General features: G+C 42.9%; 1 protein-coding gene across 6 annotated transcripts in view; it reads left to right on the top strand.

Moving 5' to 3' along the window:
* The window catches only part of LOC123995140 (CD2-associated protein-like), a 102,900-nt gene that overhangs the window by 78,497 nt on the left and 3,434 nt on the right, over positions 1–20,969 (top strand). For all 6 annotated transcript variants that reach the window (XM_046298520.1, XM_046298519.1, XM_046298517.1 and 3 more), the window contains 6 exons: positions 4,641–4,785; positions 5,260–5,369; positions 8,854–8,966; positions 9,406–9,489; positions 13,163–13,422; positions 13,800–13,863. In XM_046298520.1, coding sequence (XP_046154476.1) covers positions 4,641–4,785; positions 5,260–5,369; positions 8,854–8,966; positions 9,406–9,489; positions 13,163–13,422; positions 13,800–13,863 — 776 coding nt within the window. The remainder of the gene's footprint in view (positions 1–4,640; positions 4,786–5,259; positions 5,370–8,853; positions 8,967–9,405; positions 9,490–13,162; positions 13,423–13,799; positions 13,864–20,969) is intronic.

Here is a 20,969-nt window from a genome sequence, read left to right as displayed (position 1 = left end):
AAGTCCCCGCAGCAATGTTCCAACATTTAGTGGAAAGCCTTCCCAGAAGAATTGAGGCTGTTATAGCAGCAAAGTGGGGACCAACTTTATATTAATGCACATGATTTTGGAACAAAGTGTTCGAGGTGCAGGTGTCAAAATACATATAGCATATCCAGCTGGGTTTTGCTAACATTAACTTAGTGCCTGACGTTAGCTTGCAAGATCAAGCTTGTTGGTAATAGCAGCAGAGACAATCCCCTCCTGTAATAAGATACCTGCTGTCAAATTTTTTTTTTTTGTGTGTGCTGCAAGCTGCGTTTTGAGATACTTGCATAACTTTATTAGCATAACTTTATTAGCTGTGTTGTCTGTCTTAGTAGTACATGTTTGCATGCGCTCATTAACATTTACCTGGCATTTAAAAACAAATGTCCCGAGCAATTAAAAACAAATATCGATAAGAGTGGAAAAGGTGCTCGTGCATTTCTTTTTCTTTATTCATAAGGATTCCCAGCGGCTACTCTTCCTGGGGTCCAAACAGGAAACAGCTCGGTAGGTAATCAGCTTCCTGACCTCAATTAACCTTCTCTGGGATGGTCACGTTTACAATTAATAATTCTTCCAGGGTATTCATCAAATAAATTAACTCCATGTGGCCTAATCTATGATTGAGAGAGAGAGAATGCAGAGTGGAACACTCAATTGTATAAAATGGCTGAAGGTGCTGTTTACTATCAGTTGTCAGATTGAATGTAGGACAAAAGGTTTGTGTGTTGTGAGTGTGCTGTTAATACGGTGATTTAGTTGACACTAATGAGTCACTGGTTGAGGGGGAACAGCCAGGGAGGTGGATCTATCTGGTGAAGACATCTCAAAGGCCTCTCTTCTGACTGATTTTGTGAGCCCAGAAGACCATGACCTAATATATACAGTTCATTCGGAAAGTATTTAGACCCCTTGACTTTTTCCACATTTTGTTACGTTACAGCCTTATTCTAACATGGATTCAATTCAATTGGGGGGGGGACAACTGAAATAGCTCATTTACATAAGTATTCAGACCCTTTACCCAGTACTTTGTTGAAGAATCTTTGGCGGCGATTACAGCATAGAGTCTTCTTGGGTATGACGCTACAAGCTTGGCACACCTGTATTGGGGAGTTTCTCCCATTCTATGCACATCCTTTCAAGCTCTGTCAGGTTGGATGGGGAGCATCACTGCACAGCTATTTTCAGGTCTCAAGGAAATTGAGACTCATCCCGAAGCCACTCCTGCGTTGTCTTGGCTGCATGCTTAGGGTCGTTGTCCTGTTGGAAGGTGAATCATGAGCGCTCTGGATCAGGTTTTCATCAAGGATCACTCTGTACTTTGCTCTGTTCTTCTTTCCCTCGATCCTGACTAGTCTCCCAGGCCCTGCCGCTGAGAAACATCCCCACATCATGATGCTGCCACCACCATGCTTCACTGTAGGGATGGTGCCAGGGTTCCTCCAGACGTGACGCTTGTCATTCAGGCCAAAGGGTTCGACCTTGTTTTCATCAGACCAGATAATTGTTTCTCATGGACTGAAAGTCCTTTTTGTGCCTTTTGGTGAACTCCATGCTGGCTGTCATGTGTCTTTTACTGAAGAGTGTCTTCCTGGCCACTTCCTACCTTAAAGACCTGATTGGTGGAGTGCTGTAGAGATGGTTACCCTTCTGGAATGTTCTCCCATCTCCACAGAGGAGCTCTGTCAGAGTGACCATCGGGTTCTTGGTCACCTCCCTGACCAAGGCCCTTCTCTCCCGATTGTTCAGTTTGGCCAGGCGGCCAGCTCTAGGAAGACTCTTGGAGGTTTCAAGCTTCTTTCATTTAAAAATGGAGGCCACTGTGTTCTTCGCAACCTTCAATGTTGCAGAAATATTTATGTACCCTTCCCCAGATCTGTGCCTCTACGCAATTCTTTTCTCGGAGCACTATGGACATTTCCTTCGACCTCATGGCTTGGTTTTTGCTCTGACATTCACTGTCAACTGTGGGACCTTTATATAGACATTCAATCAATTGGATTTACCACAGGTAGACTCCAATCAAGTTGTAGAAACATCTCAGGGATGATCAATTGAAAGCGAATTCCGCTCAATTTCGTGTCTCATAGCAAAGTATCTGAATATTGATGTAAGTAACATTTCTATTTGTCTACATTTCTAAAGACTTGCTTTGTCACTATGGGGTAGTGTGTGTAGATTGAGGGAAATGTTTTATTTAATCCATTTTAGAATAAGACTGTGTAATGTAACTAAATGTGGAACAGTTAAGAGGTCTGAATACTTTCTGAACGCACTGTAATATACAACTAACTCTAAAGTAAATGTCCTGTTCTTTGGGCTATGTTTTAGGTATCATTTTCAGTTTTGGCATATGTATTTAGATTTGTTTAAGAGTGTCTGGTAATTGACTCTAATCTAAATGTAGCCTAAATATTTTTATTAATACGTTTCTTTCATGTATGTAAGCTTACTTTTTGTTTTATCCTCAAAGCACCCTTAGTTTTTATATATATATATTGTAGCTCCAGGTAGGGCTGTTACGGTGACTGTATTAACGCCACACTGGCAGTCACGAGTCATGACCACAGTCAAATTCCACGTGACCGTTTAGTCTCGGTAACTAGCTTCTCCAAGCTCTGATGCTGCTGCTGGTCATTAGTAGCCTACCAAACTCGTTAACTGCCTGGTACTCAGCACTCTATTGTCCCTCTAATCACTCTTACGTCAATGCAAATGTCTTAGAAAATCTAATCAAACACTTAATGAGAGCCCATGAGCTCATGTTGCTCAAATATTTCTATAGGCTATGCAATTGCATGAGAGAACAAGAGTTTTGATGTTCTCTATTAAAAAGAGGATCCCATCAGCTTCTATAGGCTGACTATATATTTATTTCTCAACTTTCCTAATATTAAACACATTGGTTCTCTTTACAACAGCTTACCTGGCTGGCATGATAATGAACTATGTGAAAAGTGTCCTCCATTAGGTATTTAAATGCATAGATGACATGTATTTTCTTTCCCCCTGGCCATGTTTCGAGACATGTGCATGACAATGTTCCATTCTAAATAAAATAAAAAATTGCACATTATTTGGTATTTGTAAAGACTAGATTAAATCAAGAACAGTCTGATGGGTGACTATTAGCGTATCACTTGTGAATGATGTCCAGCTTGTGTGCAGTAAAGGCAAGAAACGGCACATGCCTTTTTTTTTCTTTTTTTTGACTTTTTCAAATCATAGTCGCACACCTCATTTAGCCTAGCCCATAGGCCTATATTTTTTTTATAAGAATTGTTTCACAACTAAAGTGGCCAAAACACTTAAATGTAAATGTAATTAAGCACATTAATCTGCTTTACAACAGGTATAGAGCCTGACTAGCATACGTGAGTTTCAAGTTTGGGGAAGATCATTTTCACCATTAAAATGTACTTTTTAAAATAAAAGCTTTGCATTTGCAGTCATTTTAGAAAATGGTGTTTTCCCACTAATTGATTGCATTTTGGAACATTCACATGTATTTACTGCACTTTACAATGTTAAGAAATAGGCTAATAGTTTATCAAGCATTTAAGCTAAATGTTCTGATCTGTTGCATCAGCCCCATTTGCTTTTGAATATTTTTTTTTTTATGCAAGTGGTTGTATTAATTTGGGATCTTATTGCATCCCACAACTGTCCCAGACAATGTTTGTAAGATTTTATTCTATGCAGGATAGTAGAAAGACATAGGCTAGTACTTTTGCTGTTTGTTAGGCCTACTTATTTTGTTGGCTGACGAAAAGTAAATGTGGACAGTTCTTCCAACCTCTGAATTGGATAAGGACGCGCTCAGTTGTGTCCTTAGGGGAGGGTTTGGCCGGTCATGATTTCCTTGTCCCATCAAACTCCAGCGACTCGTTGTGGCAGCCGGGAAGCTGTTTTCATTCGCCAGCTGGACGGTGTTTCCTCCGACATATTGGTGTGCCTGGCTTCTGCGTTAAAAGGTCATTGTGTCAAGAAGCAGTGTGGCTTGGCAGGGTCGTGTTTCGGAGGACGCATGGCTCTTGACCTTCGCCTCTCCTGAGCCCGAAGGGGAGTTGCAGCAATGGGACAAGACTGTATCTACCAATTTTGGTATCACAAAATTAGAAAAAAATAACTTGCCGTGTCCGGTCACTAGCAGTCCTCAGGGTGGCTGAAAAATGTTCCTTCGCCGTGGCGTTCCCCCCTTTCCAATGATGACCTCAGGGCCACCGGGACCCTTGTCTCTCTAGAGCTAGTAGAAATATATGGCAATTTTTTTCCCCCTTTCAAATCAAAGAAGTACACTTTTTCTTGTTTGGCCTAACTAATCGGCCTCAATGCATATGACACATGTTTCACAGGATTGTTTGTTTATTTCTCTTTGAAAAATGAAGAATTTCCCTAATGAGATTAAGGGTTGGCTATGAGATTACGGGTTGGCTACTGCTATTGTGGAGTATACCTTGGGACAGATGCTAACATGTCCTGGCTGCTGAGAATGAAAAATTAAGGCACCTAAAACAACCATCAACCTTTCTGGCTTCGTGCCATAAAACTATAAGAAATATTTGATCACAATGATCATGCTGATTCAGAATCAATCTCTCTCTCTCAAGGTGACAAGACAGACCACAAAGTGTCAAAGCCTACTGCCCCTCTGGTCCCCCCCAAGAAGCCCGTACCCCCGCCAAGCAAGGGAAGACCAGCCAGCCTCCCTCCAAAACGACCAGACAAGCCTCTCGCATCCTCCCCAGGGTCCAAGTAAGTTTCCCCGTACTTAAGCCCGTCTTTCTTTTCTACCATCTCTCCCTCCGTTCAAACATCCATTCGGCCGATGTGTGAGCCGTCTAGGGTCACATATTGGGTATATACACTGCACATTGAGGAAGGACAACATTGCCTAGTCTGACTCATGCCTCTATGTTGCATAATGATGTTTGTATAATAATGTATAATAATAACCAACAAACCAATGTGTTTTGTTTCTTTGTTTGTCATGCCTTTAGACATTTTATTCACGCTGAAATATGCTATTTTCTAAATCTACAGGTAATAAAGCCCGAATCCTTTATTTTTCTAGGCGCACTAGTGCTCCTAAATAAAGATTCCAGGTCGCATAGCAAAATATCAGGCACATATGTGAATAAAATTGTCTCGCTGTACCACTACCACTACTGTTTACAACAATTACTAATGGTACTACTGTTACTGATGATGGGTTTCCCCCCTCTACAGGCACAATGGAGAGGTGCCTTCCACGCGACCAAAGTCTGACATTGAGCCAACATTACCCACTAAATCAAAAACGCTGTCCGGTGACTGGGGGGACAAAGCCCTTGACATGGGTATGTATGGCTCTGCTGAAGTGAACTTTTATTTTGAGGACATTCTGAGCATTAAGACCTTGAACAAGACATGCAGTGAAACGGTCATTTGGGGTCCCGAACATATACACTTCACTTCCACAATTATAAAGCTCCATGATAACATTATTATACTGAACAAAAATATAATTGCAACATGCAACCATTTCAAAAATTTTACTGAGTTACATTTCATATAAGGAAATCAGTCAATTTTAAATAAATGAAGTAGGCCCTGGTCTATGGATTTTACATGACTGGGCAGGGGTGCAACCCTTGGAGGGCATAGGCCCACCCACTGGGGAGCCAGGCCCAGCCAATCAGAAGGAGTTTTTCCCCACAAAAGGGCTTTATTACATACAGAAATACTCCTTGGTTTAATCAGCTGTCCGGGTGGCTGGTATCAGACGATCCCACAGGTAAAGAAGCCAGATGTGGAGTTCCTGGGCTGGCATGGTTACACGTGGTTGCCACGATACCAGTATTATGGAAAACAAAAAAAACATGAAGTGGACTAAATTTCCTGAGGAAAACAGTCCTATTGTTGGAAACAAACAGCCTTATGTTGTCACCCAGAATCACACGTTTCTTTTCCAAGCTATAGCACGCTATATTTTACAAACAGCAAGTTTTTTTTAAAGGACCAAAGAGTTTAGCCTGTTTTGCCTTTTTGCCAAGGAAAATCAGGTATTGTATGGTATCGTGACAACTGCAATTGAAAGCATGGGGTGTTTCCACACAGGAAGTTCCAGACACTTGTAGAATCTATGCCACGGTGCATTGATGCAGTTCTGGTTGCTCGTGGTGGCCCAATGCCCTATTAAGACACTGTTTGCATTTCTTTTATTTTGGCAGTTACCTGTAGCGGCAAAAAAGGGAATATAACGTTGCGTTTAAAATTCGGAATTACACAATTTTGTGTTTACTGTACAACATCTAAAGACCTGCATCACTATACTGAGAGCTTGGCTGTTTCTAAAAGGATGTTTTTTTCAAGGCCCCCATACTACACAATAAGAATGACAATTTGATTTGATGATGTGATTTGCTGTATGGAGTAAGTTTCTTAATTAAAAACATGTGACATCACAAAAGGTGCCTGCAATCTTCTATATAAAAATTGAGATTTGGTTGTAAAAAACAGCTCCTTTTAAAAGCTGTAATCTGTAAAGGTGAAAGGGCGCCACTGGTCACCCCAGCACTTTTGTTATTGTTTTGTTGATGAAACTGAGGAGAGGAGCATCCAGCATGGTGGAGATAAAAACATTGCAGTATATACTATGCTGTTCTATCGCGCATGCAAAGATGTGCAATGATGTCCAAATTTTGTTTTTTTATGGTTTAATAAAATAACAGTATTGGTTGTCTGGAGTAACTTCTTTTTTTAAATATTTTTTTTAAAACTCAAAATAGTTCAAAGTGCTTAATTAATTTGAAAGTGGAGTACTAGTAGCTACTGGGGATTGCTCCTCCTGCTGCAACAGGATGTTGGAGTAATGGCTCCAAGAGCAGAAAACACTGACCTAAAGGGAGGGCAATGAGCTCAAAACCCTTATTCATAATATGGTTTTCATTTGGGTTATTCTTATTTGGACATTATTTAAAATGTTGGCTTCCAACTTTTAAAAGGTGCAATACGCTTTTTGTGTTCATTAAGAACTTAGCAAAACTAACATTATGCATATTTTGTGATTTGTTTGCCCTTTTGAAGCATATCGGTAGATTGACAATGATTCTCTATCACAGATGAAAATGGAGACATATTTAAACTCTGAAACGCATGGGTTTAATGTCAGTCACTGCTTCCTTTTTAAAGCAATTCAGGTGTACTTTGACACATTACCAAATGCTCTTAGGTATGTGGACAGCTTTGCCCATTAAATACATAATTACTTTAAAAAAATATATATATTTTAGAGTTGTTGTTGCTAATGTGTTGATTTAATCCTCTAAACCCGTGGAAAGATCTTTTTTCAGCTTGTGTCCTGAGTTCAGAGGGATAAAGGAGGATAGACGGAAAGGGGAGGTTGCTTCTGTTTACATCCTCTCGTTTCACGCCATGGACAATCACAAATAGGAAAAACATTAAGAGAAGAGCTTATAGGAAGAGAGGTGAGGACAGGTGAAGACGGGAGTTTAGGTGAGGCGAGTTCTCAGAATGTAGGTGGGGGGCCGATGCCGAGAACAATGAATCTGGCAACGTTTTTCCACTCCTCAATTGTCCAGTGTTGTTGATCATGTGCCCACTGGAGCCGCTTCTTGTTGTTTTTACCTGATAGGAGTGGAACCCAGTGTGGTTGTCTGCTGCAATAGCCCACTCGTGACAAGGACCGACGAGTTGTGCTTTCCGAGATGCTGTTCTGAACACCGTTATTTGCCTGTTTGTGGCCAGATTCTTGCCATTCTCCTTCGACTTCTCATCAAACTGTTTTCGCCCACAGGACCTCCGCTGACTGGATGTTTTTTGTTTGGCGCACCATTCTCTGTAAACAATAGACACTGTCGTGCGTGAAAAGCTCAAGAAACTGGCCATTTCTGAGATACTCAACTGGCACGCTTAGCATCTACGAGCATACCACGCTGAACGTCGCTTAGGTCACTCGTTTTGCCCATTCTCGTGTTCAATTGAACAGTAACTGAATGCCCTGATGCCTGTCTTGTCTGCTTCATATAGCTAGCCACAGCCATGTGACTCACTGTCTATAGGGGTTAACCATTTTTGTGAAACGGGTGGTGTACCTAATAAACTGGCCAGAGTGTATAGAGTACCTTGCAGTACAAAGTTTTGATTGATTTTTAGTTTAGTACTCAGCAGCATTTGCCTGTCTAGCTAGCGAACAAACATTTTGAAAAAAATAGCTCAAATTGGCATTGCCAACAAAAGGAAATGTTTTCACAATATGTAAATATACACTACGTAAAAAACAGCTCTACCCTCGACAGAGATGAATCATCCAAAAAACGAATACAGATAGCTTGCTATGGCCCACTGCCTAATAATGACAGTGTGGAGGATAGGGAGTCGTGTCTGTGAGCCATACCACTAAAAGCGACAAAATAGCTGCTAAAACCATGATGGCTCTCAGCTCCAGAGGTCATCAGCCCCATGGGCTCAGGGCATGAAGACAAACACGGAAACACACTCCTCATTCTCCTTTACCTCCATCTTCACTCCTCTGGGAGTTCTGCAATCTTACTTAAGATCCTGTCTATAGTCTTTAAATAGGGCTATATAGTGCTTACCTAGATTGTAGTGATGGCTTTGTGTTATAGTGATTGAAGATGGTGTCATACTGTGTGGCAATGTTTCAAAGTATACAATTCTCAAAACCGTCTTAAAGTAACTGTCCAGTGTTTCCATATTTCTATGAAATATGACCTATAATTAATTACAAAATGTGTAAAATCGTTTTCCTTTAAAAAATGGTTATCCAAATTGTTATCTTTTTTCTCTTCCTCTGTGAAGAACTGATGAGCTTTGATCTGTCGTCTACCTCTGAGAAGCTGTTTCACCCCACCGCTAACAGGCCAAAGATGCCAGGCAGGAGGCTGCCCGCTCAGTTTGGAGGAGGCCACTCGGTGAGTACACACACCGTGAAATATCAACATGCTACGGAGAACACACAACTCTGCACACCCACACGCCATGTGTTAATCTTGCTCCATACATTACATTGAGACATCAAATTCCTCTCAGAATTTCCACATGCAGTTTCTCTCTGTACATTAAATGTAAATCACCATATTCCTTATCTGCACCTCATGATGGGTTGGGGTGAGATAGGAACAGGGTAGTAAACGTCCAATTGAAAAGACATTTGACTTACTTGAAGGGCTGAGAGGAGACTTGTCGGTTCGTTCCGATTTGTCTTTGATTGACTGAGTTCCCTGAAGAGTAATATGAAAGCTCTCCATTAGAAACGGGGGAACATGACAAGCCAGAGTGTTTCAGTCAGTGTCTGGCAAGGTGTGTCATAAACTGAGCAGACCTGTTGTGATTTGTTTTCTGTCTCCTCAGCTAAACAAGGACATCAGCGTGGAGAAAACCTTAAAGTTGGACGAGGAGGAAGCACCCAAACCAAAGTTGATAGACACAAGAAAGGTAACGATGACATTGACGTGTCTGTACCGTATTGAACTTGTATGTTTGGTACACCAAGAACCATTCCAAAACAACTATTTTGTATGTATGGATCAATGTACATTAGATCTATCTCAGTTCAGACACTTGGTCATTCGTCCCAAATCCATCCTATTGCTGCCAATGTTTTCCCTCAGTGGAGAATTCATACAGTGTACACAACACCCCAAAAGAAGAACAGCAAAGCATATGTCTCAGGTTTGACTATAGAAATGAACTAATACATCCCATGAAAAATGGCCTGCAACCATCTTGTTGTTTTTAGTTAAGTCATAGATGCGTCTTGGAGACCTCTCTCAGTGCCTCTGAGTAATCCCTCACTAATATGTCTAAATTGTCCTCTTATCTTGATAAACCCTGATCCCTCCAGTACAGCACAGTCGCAAGCCTGGCGTACACACAACAGTGTTGTGGCACATCACTAAGGACTTAACATGGTCCATACACACCCGTGCAGTCGTGAAGAGGGCATGGCATCGGCCTCTTCCCCCTCAGTAGGCTGAAAAGATTTTAGCATAGGCCATCAGATCCTCAGTGTTCTACAACCGCACCATCGAGAGCATCTCGACTGGCTGCATCACCGCTTGATATGCCAAATGCACCGACCTTGACCGCAAAGCCCTACAGAGGGTGGTGCGGACAGTCCAGTGGTCCTTCTGTAGCTCAGTTGGTGGAGCATGGCGCTTGTAACGCCAGGGTAGTGGGTTCGATCCCCGGGACCACCCATACGTAGAATGTATGCACACATGACTGGCCATGTTGGCATATATTATTATATATTATATTACTGGGGCCATGTTCCCTGCCATCCAGGATCTCTATATAAGGCGGTGTCGGAAGTAGGCCTGAAAATCTGCCAAAGACTCCATCCATCCATGCTATAGATTGTTCACTCTGCTACCATCCAACAAATGGTACCTGAGTATCGGCTCTCGGACCAACAAGCTCAGAGACAGCTTCTACCCCCAAGTTATTAGACCGCTAAATAGCCATAATAACCCGAACTACCTGCACTGACTCTACGCACACTCACTAGACCAGTGGTCACCAACCTTTTTTAAATCAAGATCTCTTTGAGTCAAAATGCATGTTGAGATATACCGCTTTTAAACATGACTTCAAAAACCTAAGCCTATTCAACATGAACCTAATTAAAAACACTTACTTAGAAATTAGGTTTTGTAGTAGGCTATATGGCTAATACATTATCACTGCATATTGGCTATGTTGAATTGCCGTGCCACGAGCATTAGTGAGGTCGGGCACTGATGATGTGCGATTAGGCCTGGCTCTCAGTCGGCGTTCCAATTCATCCCAACAGTGTTTGATGGGGTTGAGGTCAGGGCTCTGTGCAGGCCAGTCAAGTTCTTCCACACCGATCTCGACAAACCATTTCTGTATGGACCTCGCTTTGTGCACGGGGGGCGTTGTCATGTACACTACGTTGTCATTGTAAATAAGAATTTGTTCTTAACGGACTTGCCTAGTTAAGTAAAGGTTAAATAAATAAATAAAATAATGCTGAAACAGAAAAGGGCCTTCCCCAAACTGTTGCCACAAAGTTGGAAGCACTGAGTTGTCTAGAATGTTATTGTATGCTGTAGCATTAAGATTTTCTTTCACTGGAACTAAGGGGCCTAGCCCAAACCATGAAAAACGACCCCAGACCATTATTCCTCCTCCAACAAACTTTACAGTTGGCACTATGTATTCTCGCAGGTAGCGTTCTCCTGGCATCCGCCAGATGGTGAAGCATGATTAATCACTCCAGAGAACACATTTCCTGTGCTCCAGAGTCCAGTGGCGGTGAGATTTACACCACTCCAGCCAACGCTTTGCATTGCACGTGCTGATCGTAGGCTTGTATGCGGCTACTCGGCCATGGAAACCCATTTCATGAAGCTCCCGACAAACAGTTCTTATGCTGACTTCGCTTCCAGAGGCAGTTTGGAACTTGGTAGTGAGTGTTGCAACAGAGGACAGAAGATTTTTACGCGCTATGCGCTTCACCACATGGTGGTCCCATTCTGTGAACTTGTGTTGCCTACCACTTCGCGGCTGAGCCGTTGTTGCTCCTAGACGTTGCCACTTCACAGTAACCGCACTTACAGTTGACCGGGGAAGCTCTAGCTGGGCAAAAATTTGATGAACTGGCTTGTTGAAAAGGCATCCTATAATGGTGCCATGTTGAATGTCACTAAGCTCTTCAGTAAGGTCATTCTACTGCCAGTGTTTTCTAATGGAGATTGCATGCTTGATTTATACACCTGTCAGCAACAGTAGTGACTGAAATAGCTGAATCAACTAATTTAAAGGGGTGTCCTCATACTTTTGTATATATAGTGTACCTCAAACACATTTATCTGGTACTGTATATCGCGCCATTTATTGAATTTTTGGTTTTCACCCGTTGTATTTGGCGCATGTGAAAAATAACACTTGATTTGAGTCAAACGCTCTAACGCATATATTCGCACACATTCACTAAACCATTCTCTTCCATTCCTACACACACACACTCAGGTCCAGTGTAAGGCAGGTGGTTCTCATTAGCACAGGAGGCTAGGCTACAGTCACACTGGGACACTCTGTCAATAACTTCGATAGTTGTCCAGCAGATGCGAGATGAAGCGCATCCTCACTTTTCTAATGAAGACTTCATTTCCATCCACGTGGTGTTTGTCTTGTTAGTGTTTCCCCAGATGCGAAGCGGGAGACTGAGGGGAGTACAACGCCCTCCACATCCATGCTATTAGAATGTTCATTCTAGAACCTCTCCTTTCTCCACAGACCGTACAAATCCCCAGGGCTCTCTATAGTGAAGGCATGCTGTCTTCATCCTGTTATTCCCAGACTCACACCAACCCATTAAACACAGGCGGCTAATTGTCACCTTCCAGTTTGCATGCGGCTTTCACTATAATTGCATTGAGGAGATGAGAGATGTATGTGCTTCACGTCCCATCTTATCGTCCACATTAAGGCACACCTTGTATTATTGGCTGATAGACCATGGGCTGGATGTTGTGGGGTAACTTCACAGTGGAGATATCATGATTTGGGAGCAATAAGAGCCCTTGTGATGGTCTGTGTGAGGAGACCAGCCCCACTGGAGGCCCTTTCAAAGGACCCACCAGACCCGTCATTTATCAGTACCACTCAAATCGAGTGAATAACCCCTGCACATCAAGCCCCATTACTGTGGGCTCAGAACTCCTATAGGTTGAATTAAAGATGTTGACCCTCTGACAAAAATAAATAAATGAAAACCATATCCCCCAGGCGATGGGAGGTTGAAGATCACAGTATTAAAGCACCCCTGACATAACTTCAGAAGGAAACACATGGAATGAATTGTGTTCAATCTAAATGTTCCGCAGCTTCGGTAGGTACAATAATGCTCAACAACAGCGTGATTAAAATGGCTACTGTAGCTCCCTCCTATGCAGTGATGTCTCGTGGCTAAAGACTAATGTATGTTATGACCAGAAACATTGACTTGATTCATTTTGAGCAAAGAAACAGACTTCTAATTAGTCAAAATCATTCAGAAAGCTTAAAGGAGTGTCACAGCCAGGACAAGAATATTTACGATCCCCCTGTCCAGCTAACAGTATGTGTCTGGTGTCCACAGCCTTCCATGCACAGCTCACACTCCCAGTCTCCTGTCCTTAAGCCCAGCCCATCCCTGTCGGAGGGGTCAAAAGCCTACCTGGTGTCGTTCCCTGGCTGCAGAAGCCCCAGCCCTAGCTTCAGCCGAAGCCACAGCCCAGGCCCCGGCACAGAGCCCAAGCCCAAGGCAGAGCCAGAGGAGCAGAGGTCTGAGCTGGAGGACCTCCAATCCCAGATGAAAGAACTGCTGCTGTCTGTGGAGCTCCTCAAGACGCAGCAAATGTAACTAACTACCACTTTCCTTAGATTATGTTGTTCAGTTCCTACGTATTGCGCTCAAACTCTGACTTTAAAGGGATAGTGCGTCGTTTTTGCAGTCGAGCCCTTTTTTCCAAGCAAATGTTGCATTGTTAAGATCCTTTAGCTTCATCATTATCAAAGCTAGCAAGAAATATCAGTCAACAATTTTTCTTTGTGTACCTTTTTCAGAATAACATTGTATATAGTGCCCTATGGCTTGTTTTAGGGAGGTATAGACGAGTCACTGTTAGAACTGGAGTGAAGCCTGGTCGGACAGAGCTGATGGTGATGTGATCTTATCGTTGAGCAGATGCTAGTCAGGCAAGCACTGATGTGAATGTCTTGGCATTGCGTTGCAGGAGAGAGATGGCAGAGCTAAGAAGCGAGCTGGATGAGGAGAAGTTGAAACGAGTGGCCCTGCAGGTAAATTGATCACAATGTCCATCTTTACATCACAGCTTGTCACAGTGTGTTAGCCTGACGGGTCCAGTCAGATGGTGAGAGATGGGCTGGAGAGAGTGAGAGGTATGAACACACAGTACTATTGAACACACCCATGCCGAGTACACACGCACACACACTGCGGGATGCTTTATGGCCCTACCCAGGGAGAGACCCAGCCTACCACAACTTTGTCCATCCTTTTCCCCAGGAGCAGTGAAGGGAGGCAGGCCTGTGTAGACCCCCTTCTGGGCCCCAAGCATACACACATCCACCCCGCTAAAGATTCTCTGCCCTCTCCTCCCTCCTACCTCAACCCCCTGTTGCTGCGTCCACGTGTTGATTTACAGAAGCACTGCAGAGGTCTTATTTAAGACTGGGAACTAAAGTATCTGTCTGCATTCATTCAGAAATAATCCATAGCTTTCTTCCTTAATTTTTGTCTTATCGATTTCTTTTTTCTTTTTTCCCCCCAATCTCTTTCCTGTTCTCCCTCTTTCCCTTTGTTTCTTTCGCTCTCTCTCTCTCATATCTTTGTATTCCATTTACGTCTGAGTGAGAGCTTTTCTCTGAATGCAAGAGATGTTCATATCGTTGCAAATTTCTGCCATCTTCAGTCAACCTGCCTATTAGTATTCAAATGACGGTCAGCATGAAATTATGAATTAGAAGGCATGCTGTGGGTCAGTGTGCCACAGCCTCACAGTAATGATTGGTTGTGGTGACTAGGATTGCAGAGTTACTGGAATCTCCTGTAATTTTGATAATTTATACTTGCATAACTTTTACATTTATTCATATATATAGTATTACATTATTTTAAATATCAGTGTCCATATTGGGTTTCGAGTGGCTAGACCATATGGTTCAAGAGAAAACAGTGGCATTATTTTCAAATAGCTCGGCAACTCTTCCAATTTAGCTCGGCAACTCTTCCAATTTAGCTCGGCAACTCTTCCAATTTAGCTCGGCAACTCTTCCAATTTAGCTCGGCAACTCTTCCAATTTAGCTCGGCAACTCTTCCAATTTAGCTCGGCAACTCTTCCAATTTAGCTCGGCAACTCTTCCAATTTAGCTCGGCAACTCTTCCAATTTAGCTCGGCAACTCTTCCAATTTAGCTCGGCAACTCTTCCAATTTAGCTCGGCAACTCTTCCAATTTAGCTCGGCAACTCTTCCAATTTAGCTCGGCAACTCTTCCAATTTAGCTCGGCAACTCTTCCAATTTAGCAACTCTTCCAATTTAGCTCGGCAACTCTTCCAATTTAGCTCGGCAACTCTTCCAATTTAGCTCGGCAACTCTTCCAATTTAGCTTCCAATTTAGGCAACTCTTCCAATTTAGCTCGGCAACTCTTCCAATTTAGCTCGGCAACTCTTCCAATTTAGCTCGGCAACTCTTCCAATTTAGCTCGGCAACTCTTCCAATTTAGCTTCCACTCTTTTAGGCAACTCTTCCAATTTAGCTCGGCAACTCTTCCAATTTAGCTCCAATTTAGGCAACTCTTCCAATTTAGCAACTCTTCCAATTTAGCTCGGCAACTCTTCCAACTCTCTTCCAATTTAGCAACTCTTCCAATTTAGGCAACTCTTCCAATTTAGCTCGGCAACTCTTCCAATTTAGCTCGGCAACTCTTCCAATTTAGCTCGGCAACTCTTCTTCCAATTTAGCTCGGCAACTCTTCCAATTTAGCTCGGCAACTCTTCCAATTTAGCTCGGCAACTCTTCCAATTTAGCTCGGCAACTCTTCCAATTTAGCAACTCTTCCAATTTAGGCAACTCTTCCAATTTTAGCAACTCTTCCAATTTAGCTCGGCAACTCTTCCAATTTAGCTCGGCAACTCTTCCAATTTAGCTCGGCAACTCTTCCAATTTAGCTCGGCAACTCTTCCAATTTAGCTCGGCAACTCTTCCAATTTAGCTCGCAACTCTTCTTCCAACTCTTCCAATTTAGCTCGGCAACTCTTCCAATTTAGCTCGGCAACTCTTCCAATTTTAGCAACTCTTCCAATTTAGCTCGGCAACTCTTCCAATTTAGCTCGGCAACTCTTCCAATTTAGCTAGCAACTCTTCCAATTTAGCTCGGCAACTCTTCCAATTTAGCTCGGCAACTCTTCCAATTTTAGCAACTCTTCCAATTTAGCTCGGCAACTCTTCCAATTTAGCTCGGCAACTCTTCCAATTTAGCTCGGCAACTCTTCCAATTTAGCTCGGCAACTCTTCCAATTTAGCTCGGCAACTCTTCCAATTTAGCTCGGCAACTCTTCCAATTTAGCTCGGCAACTCTTCCAATTTAGCTCGGCGGCGGCAACTCTTCCAATTTCGGCAACTCTTCCAATTTAGCTCGGCAACTCTTCCAATTTAGCAACTCTTCCAATTTAGCTCGGCAACTCTTCCAATTTAGCTCGGCAACTTCTTCCAATTTAGCTTCCAATTTAGGCAACTCTTCCAATTTAGCTCGGCAACTCTTCCAATTTAGCTTCAATTTAGCAACTCTTCCAATTTAGCTCGGCAACTCTTCCAATTTAGCTCGGCAACTCTTCCAATTTAGCTCGGCAACTCTTCCAATTTAGCTCGGCAACTCTTCCAATTTAGCTCGCAACTCTTCCAATTTAGCTCGCAACTCTTCCAATTTAGCAACTCTTCCAATTTAGGCAACTCTTCCAATTTAGCTCGGCAACTCTTCCAATTTAGCTCGGCAACTCTTCCAATTTAGCTCGCAACTCTTCCAATTAGCTCGGCAACTCTTCCAATTTAGCTCGCAACTCTTCCAATTTAGCTCGGCAACTCTTCCAATTTAGCTTCCAATTTAGCTCGGCAACTCTTCCAATTTAGCTCGGCAACTCTTCCAATTTAGCAACTCTTCCAATTTAGCTCGGCAACTCTTCCAATTTAGCAACTCTTCCAATTTAGCTCGGCAACTCTTCTTCCGGCAACTCTTCCAATTTAGCTCGGCAACTCTTCCAATTTAGCTCGGCAACTCTTCTTCCAACTCTTTTAGCTCGGCAACTCTTCCAATTTAGCAACTCTTCCAATTTAGCTCGGCAACTCTTCCAATTTAGCTCGGCAACTCTTCCAATTTAGCTCGGCAACTCTTCCAATTTAGCTCGGCAACTCTTCCAATTTAGCTCGCAACTCTTCCAACTCTTCCAATTTAGCAACTCTTCCAATTTAGCTCGGCAACTCTTCCAATTTAGCTCGGCAACTCTTCCAATTTAGCTCGGCAACTCTTCCAATTTAGCAACTCTTCCAATTTAGCTCGGCAACTCTTCCAATTTAGCTCGGCAACTCTTCCAATTTAGCTCGGCAACTCTTCCAATTTCTTCTTCCAATTTAGCTCGGCAACTCTTCCAATTTAGCTCGGCAACTCTTCCACTCTTAGCTCGGCAACTCTTCCAATTTAGCTCGGCAACTCTTCCAATTTAGCTCGGCAACTCTTCCAATTTAGCTCGGCAACTCTTCCAATTTAGGCAACTCTTCCAATTTAGCTCGGCAACTCTTCCAATTTAGCAACTCTTCGGCAACTCTTCCAATTTAGCTTCAATTTAGGCAACTCTTCCAATTTAGCTCGGCAACTCTTCCAATTTAACTCTTCCAATTTAGCTCGGCAACTCTTCCAATTTAGCTCGGCAACTCTTCCAATTTAGCTCGGCAACTCTTCCAATTTAGCTCGGCAACTCTTCCAATTTAGCTCGGCAACTCTTTAGCTCGGCAACTCTTCCAATTTAGCTCGGCAACTCTTCCAATTTAGCTCGGCAACTCTTCCAATTTAGCTCGCAACTCTTCCAATTTAGCTCGGCAACTCTTCCAATTTAGCTCGGCAACTCTTCCAATTTAGCTCGGCAACTCTTCCAATTTAGCTTCCAATTTAGCTCGGCAACTCTTCCAATTTAGCTCGGCAACTCTTCCAATTTAGCAACTCTTCCAATTTAGCTCGGCAACTCTTCCAATTTAGCTCGGCAACTCTTCCAATTTAGCAACTCTTCCAATTTAGCTCGGCAACTCTTCCAATTTAGCTAGCAACTCTTCCAATTTAGCTCGGCAACTCTTCCAATTTAGCTCGGCAACTCTTCCAATTTAGCTCGGCAACTCTTCCAATTTAGCTCGGCAACTCTTCCAATTTAGCTCGGCAACTCTTCCAATTTAGCTCGGCAACTCTTCCAATTTAGCTCGGCAACTCTTAGCAACTCTTCCAATTTAGCTCGGCAACTCTTCCAATTTAGCTCGGCAACTCTTCCAATTTAGCTCGGCAACTCTTCCAATTTAGCAACTCTTCCAATTTAGGCAACTCTTCCAATTTAGCTCGGCAACTCTTCCAATTTAGCTCGCAACTCTTCCGGCAACTCTTCCAATTTAGCTCGGCAACTCTTCCAATTTAGCTCGGCAACTCTTCCAATTTAGCTCGGCAACTCTTCCAATTTAGCTCGGCAACTCTTCCAATTTAGCTCGGCAACTCTTCCAATTTAGCTCGGCAACTCTTCCAATTTAGCAACTCTTCCAATTTAGCTCGGCAACTCTTCCAATTTAGCAACTCTTCCAATTTAGCAACTCTTCCAATTTAGCTCGGCAACTCTTCCAATTTAGCTCGGCAACTCTTCCAATTTAGCTCGGCAACTCTTCCAATTTAGCAACTCTTCCAATTTAGCTCGGCAACTCTTCCAATTTAGCTCGGCAACTCTTCCAATTTAGCTCGGCAACTTCCAATTTTCCAACTCTTTTAGCTCGGCAACTCTTCCAATTTAGCTCGGCAACTCTTCCAATTTAGCTCGGCAACTCTTCCAATTTAGCTCGCAACTCTTCCAATTTAGCTCGGCAACTCTTCCAATTTAGCTCGCAACTCTTCCAATTTAGCTCTTCCAATTTAGCAACTCTTCCGGCAACTCTTCCAATTTAGCAACTCTTCCAATTTAGCTCGGCAACTCTTCCAATTTAGCTCGGCAACTCTTCCAATTTAGCGGCAACTCTTCCGGCAACTCTTCCAATTTAGCTCGGCAACTCTTCCAATTTAGCTCGGCAACTCTTCCAATTTAGCTCGGCAACTCTTCCAATTTACTCTTCCAATTTAGCAACTCTTCCAATTTAGGCAACTTCTTCCAACTCTTTTAGCTCGGCAACTCTTCCAATTTAGCTTCCAATTTAGCTCGGCAACTCTTCCAATTTAGCTCGGCAACTCTTCCAATTTAGCTCGGGCAACTCTTCCAATTTAGCTCGGCAACTCTTCCTAGCTCTTCCAATTTAGGCAACTCTTCCAACTCTTTAGCTCGGCAACTCTTCCAATTTAGCTTCCAATTTAGGCAACTCTTCCAATTTAGCTCGGCAACTCTTCCAATTTAGCTCGGCAACTCTTCCAATTTAGCTCGGCAACTCTTCCAATTTAGCGGCAACTCTTCCAATTTAGCTCGGCAACTCTTCCAATTTAGCTCGGCAACTCTTCCAATTTAGCTCGGCAACTCTTCCAATTTAGCTCGGCAACTCTTCCAATTTAGCTCGGCAACTCTTCCAATTTAGCTCGGCAACTCTTCCAATTTAGCTCGGCAACTCTTCCAATTTAGCTCGGCAACTCTTCCAATTTAGCTCGGCAACTCTTCCTCTTCCAACTCTTCCAATTTAGCTCGGCAACTCTTCCAATTTAGCTCGGCAACTCTTCCAATTTAGCTCGGCAACTCTTCCAATTTAGCTCGGCAACTCTTCCAATTTAGGCAACTCTTCCAACTTTCTCTTCCAATTTAGCTCGGCAACTTCTTCCAACTCTTTAGCTCGGCAACTCTTCCAATTTAGCTCGGCAACTCTTCCAATTTAGCTTCGGCAACTCTTCCAATTTAGCTCTTCCAATTTAGGCAACTCTTCCAATTTAGCTCGGCAACTCTTCCAATTTAGCTCGGCAACTCTTCCAATTTAGCAACTCTTCCAATTTAGGCAACTCTTCCAATTTAGCTCGGCAACTCTTCCAATTTAGCTCGGCAACTCTTCCAATTTAGCTCGGCAACTCTTCCAAGCTCTTCCAATTTAGCTCGGCAACTCTTCCAATTTAGCTCGGCAACTCTTCCAATTTAGCTCGGCAACTCTTCCAATCGGCAACTCTTCCAAGCTCGGCAACTCTTCCAATTTACGGCAACTCTTCCAATTTAGCTTCGGCAACTCTTCCAATTTAGCAACTCTTCGGCAACTCTTCCAATTTAGCTCGGCAACTCTTCCAATTTAGCTCGCAACTCTTCCAATTTAGCTCGGCAACTCTTCCAATTTAGCTCGGCAACTCTTCCAATTTAGCTCGGCAACTTCCTTCCAACTCTTTTAGCTCGGCAACTCTTCCAATTTAGCTCGGCAACTCTTCCAATTTAGCTCGGCAACTCTTCCAATTTAGCTCGGCAACAACTCTTCCTTCCAACTCTTTTAGCTTCGGCAACTCTTCCAATTTAGCTCGGCAACTCTTCCAACGGCAACTCTTCCAATTTAGCTCGGCAACTCTTCCTCTTCCAATTTAGCTCGGCAACTCTTCCAATTTAGCTCGGCAACTCTTCCAATTTAGCTCGGCAACTCTTCCAATTTAGGCAACTCTTCCAAACGGCAACTCTTCCAATTTAGCTCGGCAACTCTTCCAATTTAGCTCGGCAACTCTTCCAATTTAGCTCGGCAACTCTTCCAATTTAGCTCGGCAACTCTTCCAATTTAGCTCGGCCTTCCAATTTTCCAACTCTTCCAATTTAGCTCGGCAACTCTTCCAATTTAGGCAACTCTTCCGGCAATTTAGCTCGGCAACTCTTCCTTCCAATTTAGCTCGGCAACCCTTCCAATTTAGCTCGGCAACCCTTCCAATTTAGCTCGGCAACCCTTCCAATTTAGCTCGGCAACCCTTCCAATTTAGCTCGGCAACCCTTCCAATTTAGCTCGGCAACCCTTCCAATTTAGCTCGGCAACCCTTCCAATTTAGCTCGGCAACCCTTCCAACAATTTTTTCACAACTGCCACCAGTTTGTCCCCAAAACATTTACAACAAAAACATATTGACAGTCAAATAAATAAGTGTGATTTTTTTTAAAGGATATCTCATGTTGAAACCCTCATACTAAACACCAATGGTATTCAGTTTGT

Source organism: Oncorhynchus gorbuscha, linkage group LG14 (genome assembly GCF_021184085.1).
Source record: "Oncorhynchus gorbuscha isolate QuinsamMale2020 ecotype Even-year linkage group LG14, OgorEven_v1.0, whole genome shotgun sequence".
Lineage (NCBI taxonomy): Eukaryota > Metazoa > Chordata > Actinopteri > Salmoniformes > Salmonidae > Oncorhynchus > Oncorhynchus gorbuscha.
This window is presented reverse-complemented; position numbering and strand designations above follow the sequence as displayed.